This window comes from Cicer arietinum, chromosome 7, assembly GCF_000331145.2.
Source record: "Cicer arietinum cultivar CDC Frontier isolate Library 1 chromosome 7, Cicar.CDCFrontier_v2.0, whole genome shotgun sequence".
Classification (NCBI taxonomy): Eukaryota; Viridiplantae; Streptophyta; class Magnoliopsida; order Fabales; family Fabaceae; genus Cicer; species Cicer arietinum.
Genome location: NC_021166.2, coordinates 9,643,646 through 9,647,775, shown reverse-complemented (window position 1 = coordinate 9,647,775; position 4,130 = coordinate 9,643,646). Strand labels below are relative to the sequence as shown.

The 4,130-nt window shown below is 30.7% G+C and overlaps 2 protein-coding genes across 2 annotated transcripts in view; one reads left to right on the top strand and one right to left on the bottom strand.

The window, feature by feature from the left end:
- Positions 1 to 2,003: 2,003 nt before the first annotated feature.
- Positions 2,004 to 3,067, top strand: LOC101507806 (oleosin H2-like). Its single transcript, XM_004515822.4, has one exon. It carries the CDS (start codon positions 2,270 to 2,272, stop codon positions 2,822 to 2,824), a length of 555 nt encoding a protein of 184 aa, XP_004515879.1. The 5' UTR covers positions 2,004 to 2,269; the 3' UTR covers positions 2,825 to 3,067.
- Positions 3,068 to 3,400: 333 nt separating this feature from the next.
- Positions 3,401 to 4,130, bottom strand: part of LOC101508125 (tryptophan aminotransferase-related protein 2-like) — an 8,647-nt gene continuing 7,917 nt past the window's right edge. The window contains exons 5-7 of the mRNA XM_004515823.4: positions 4,115 to 4,130; positions 3,734 to 4,020; positions 3,401 to 3,656 (exon numbers count right to left, since the gene is read on the bottom strand). Coding sequence (XP_004515880.1) covers positions 3,472 to 3,656; positions 3,734 to 4,020; positions 4,115 to 4,130 — 488 coding nt within the window. The 3' untranslated portion in view covers positions 3,401 to 3,471. The remainder of the gene's footprint in view (positions 3,657 to 3,733; positions 4,021 to 4,114) is intronic.

Below are 4,130 nucleotides of genomic sequence, written 5' to 3'. Positions count from 1 at the left end.
TTACTAGTTTTTTATTTTTTCATTTCAACATTTTCGGAACATAAGTGCCAAAAAAACCATTTTTTTCTGAAAAACTTTTTTCAAGTTTTCCGGTACACAATTTCCACTCCGAAAAACATGAAAACAGTTTTTCAACACAGAACATCATTTTCGAAAATCTTTTTTGAAGTTTTTCGGAACTACCGGAAAACTTATTTTAACTTTTCCAAAAAATTTACACTACCGGCAAACTTCAACTTAACATTTACGGAAGCTACCAGAAAACTTCATCTACATGTTTTTCAGTAATTGTTTATTTTTTATTTATTATATTAGTATTTATTTAATTCATTTGATTTTAACTATTTTTTTTCGTGTGTAGGGCTAGAGATAGAGACGGCAAAGTTGTAGGAAGAACAGAATCCCGTAGAAGGCGATGACTTATGGTATATTAATTATTTATTATTATGGTGTATTAATAGTGTATTAATTATTTATGGTGTATTAATTATTTATGGTATTTTATTATTTAAAAATATTTATGGTGTGTTAAAAAAAAAGACGTGTACCAGAAAACTTGTCTGAAGTTTTTCAGAAACACTTTCTATACCGAAAAAGTTGAAGAAAGTTTTTCGTTAACACAATAATATATTTTTATAATATTAATATTAACTATAATTATTTATGATCAATGTCAAAAATATTTGAAGTACCGACGCATGTTTTATCCAATAATAATATCGATTTATTCATATTTGTTAACATTTATAAAAATAATAAAATTAAAAAAAATGGTGTACCAGAAATCTTTTCTAGAAAGATTTTTGGAAATACCTTCTCTACCAGAAATCTTTCGAATGAAACTTTTTTACTTCTATACCAAATTTTTTATAAAGTTTTCCGATAAAAATCTTCTGTATCGAAAAATTTTAAAAAAAAAAAATTTCAAAAATAAGGTGTTTACCGGAATTCTTCAAAAAAAATTTTGAAAGTTACCGATTATTTTTTTCCGACTCCAAAAAATATGAAATGGTAAAAAAGAAAACTTTGAATTAGTAAAATAATTATAAAAAAAAGATATAATTGACATTTTTAAAAAGTTATGGAGATATAGGTATAGAAATTGGGGTACAAGGGAAATTTAAAAAAAAAAATGTCGCATTTCAAATTTCATCAATAGATCTAAAATCTATTGGGCCAATCCCTACAATTCAAAAAGAACTTTGGGCTTGTATAGAAAGAAAGCAATTTCAGACATTTTTTTCCTAACGGGATTATTAAGCCCAAATATAATTTTCAAAACTCGAATTTGGCTTTTTTTAAGTAAAATTACACTATGGATATTGTAATTTATTTAGTTGTAATATTTATATTTTTTAAATTTTAATTTAAAAAATTAAGAAATCAATAATAATATTCACTGTTTTTATGAAAAAGAAAAAACGAAAAATCTCAAATTTAAAAACAAACTCTAAATTTAAAATGAAAAGAAAGAAAATAACCACAAAACATATTAGTTATTTTTGAGAGAACTAAAAGTAATTTTAAAGTTTTAAAATTAATTTTGGTATCTTTGTATCATTTACCTATAAACATGTTTTTAAAATTAAATTTATTGTCAAATTCACTTTCACATACATCAAAATATAAATTATTTTATCTTCTAATTTAAATGGACTTTACAAAATTAATTTTTATTATCATAAAATTAAAGATATATTTATAAAGTCTAATTTAATTAATAAATATTAATATTATTATTTTAAATAACCTAAATTCTGTACCATTTTTCATACATATATAAAAAAAAAAAGTGTTATTTGAAAATAGTTATGGTGTATATTTGGATCAGCAATATATTTGATAAAACTCACAAATAAAATTAATTTTTCTAAAAAATAACCAACCATATCAAAATGAATTTTATAGTGGTAAATTTAATAATAGCCAGTTGAAAGTTGGAAGTAAATGATAGAAGAAGTAAGACGACATGAGAAGACAATGGCAAAAGACGATAAAGACAGTCTCCTCTCGTGAAAGAATATGCACCGTTGAGCGCAACCCCATTAACTGATGAAATATGAAACTCAACACCTTTCCACACTATCAAACGACATCTACCCTCTTTACATGCAACACTCATCCCTCTTCCTTAACCAAGTGTTCACCACCATACCCACGTGTCATCACTTCCCTTCCTCTTAAATAATACCATCTCTCTTATTATATTTTTCTCAAAACACATTATAGTAAACAAAGCTAAGACATTGGACATAGTTTCTTCAATTCAATGGCTCAACCCCAACGAGGTGACTACTACGACAACTACCAGCAACACCCCATAACATACAACCAATCACAAACCAGAAAGATACGATCTCCTTCTGCTTCACACCTTATTGTACTCGCCACTATTGTTCCTTTCGGAGCTACTCTTCTCATTCTCGCCGGTCTCATCCTCTCTGCCACCGTAATCGGCCTCGCCGTCACCACTCCTCTGTTCGTTATTTTCAGTCCGGTCTTATTCTCCGCGGCAATCGTCTTTGGTTTGGCCATCGCCGGATTTTTGACATCCGGTGCCTTTGGTGTCACCTCGCTCTCTTCCTTCGCTTGGCTCGCTTCCTATCTCCGCCGCTCACGGTTTCTGGAGCGCATTAAAGTTAAACATTATGCAAAGCCACGTTTGGAAGAAACAGTGGGCCTCAATGAGGCCCATATAACTGAGGAAGAGGAAGACCGCGACCGTTTAGTAGGAAGGGCCCAACAAACAGCTACGAAGGCCCAAAGTGATAAAGGTCAAGTAGAAAAGCCCAAGAACGAAAACATAACATTAACAACGTCATGAGTTTGGTTCGTTGAGTGAATAAGTTATTATGAGTCATGGTGTGGGGAATCACTCTTTTCTCTGTTTCCTGTGTACTTTTTTTTCTTTCTTTTATGAAGACTGTTTTCTTCGTTGAGTAGTGAGTATTTTTTTCAAAAAAACAAAAAATTTATGATTATTAGCGTTTATATATGTACATTGTAAAAGTAGTTTGTATTCTGCATCTATGAATAAATTCCCAAGCCATGTGCTTGGATATCCCAATTCGACTTCAAACTTAATCCTTTTCCAATCTTACTATTGCTCTGTCGACGAAATTGCTTGCTTAACCTTGAACAGAAAAGAATTTTGTTGATGAGCGGAACATAGTAAAAGACGCACATTTTCTAGATCCTCTTATCTTTTACTCTCTTTAATCGATTATTTACTTAAACGAAGTATTACTCTACTTTGAAAATGAAGATCAAATTCAATCATCTTTCTCGATTTAGTTTGGATCAAACAATTATTTAGTTAAACGTTAGAATATTTGCAAGTATTACTCTACTTTGAATTTAAAGTTAAAAAAGAACAAAAATAAAATATTTAAAAGACGAATGATAAAAACGGAAGAAAAAGTATATTTGAACTATGAGTATGAATATGTTGTCCCGGAGAAATTTCCAATTTCAGTGCTGTATGGTAGATAGCCTATCTAATAACAGCATAAAATTTTCATCTGTATCGAGCAGGCTAAGTCTTACATATTTTGGGCTATCCCCAAATGCTCTACCACCCCTGGTCAAAATCTTGTGTCCACGAAGGAAACTTTCGCAGTCCTCTATATCCCCTTCACACTTCAACCAAGCAAATGCTGCAACACAATATTGGGGATAATGTAAAAAGTTTTACGCTGTCTGTGTATTAAAATGAATGTGATAGTTTATATACCTGGTTGAGGCTCCAACTCCTGATTGAAAAAGGTGCAGAATGCTGAAGTAAATTTAGGCAAACTGAATAAATCACCACTTTCAACTACTGCTCTCAGTAGCTTCCACCTTTGTTCCATGATCTTGTAGCTGTACTTGAAAAACGATTCTTCATCTTGGGAGCTGTCAGAAATTGTTTTTAAAACCTTGGCAGCTCTGAGTTGAGAATCCTTAGAGACACCAATTGTATTTAGCTCTATGAATTTAGTCATTTTCTTTGCTACCTCACGGTCTTTGACAAGAGCCCACCTACAAAGTATAATTTGGAAATGGAAACCATAACAAATTCTTATAACTACTCCATGCTATTGATCTATCCTAAATAGTAGTATTATGAGCTTACCCTATGCGCATTCCTG

What these genes read in the sequence shown, in the direction of transcription:
- LOC101507806 (XM_004515822.4), top strand. Translation starts at nt 2,270, where the DNA reads ATGGCTCAACCCCAACGAGGTGACTACTACGACAACTACCAGCAACAC.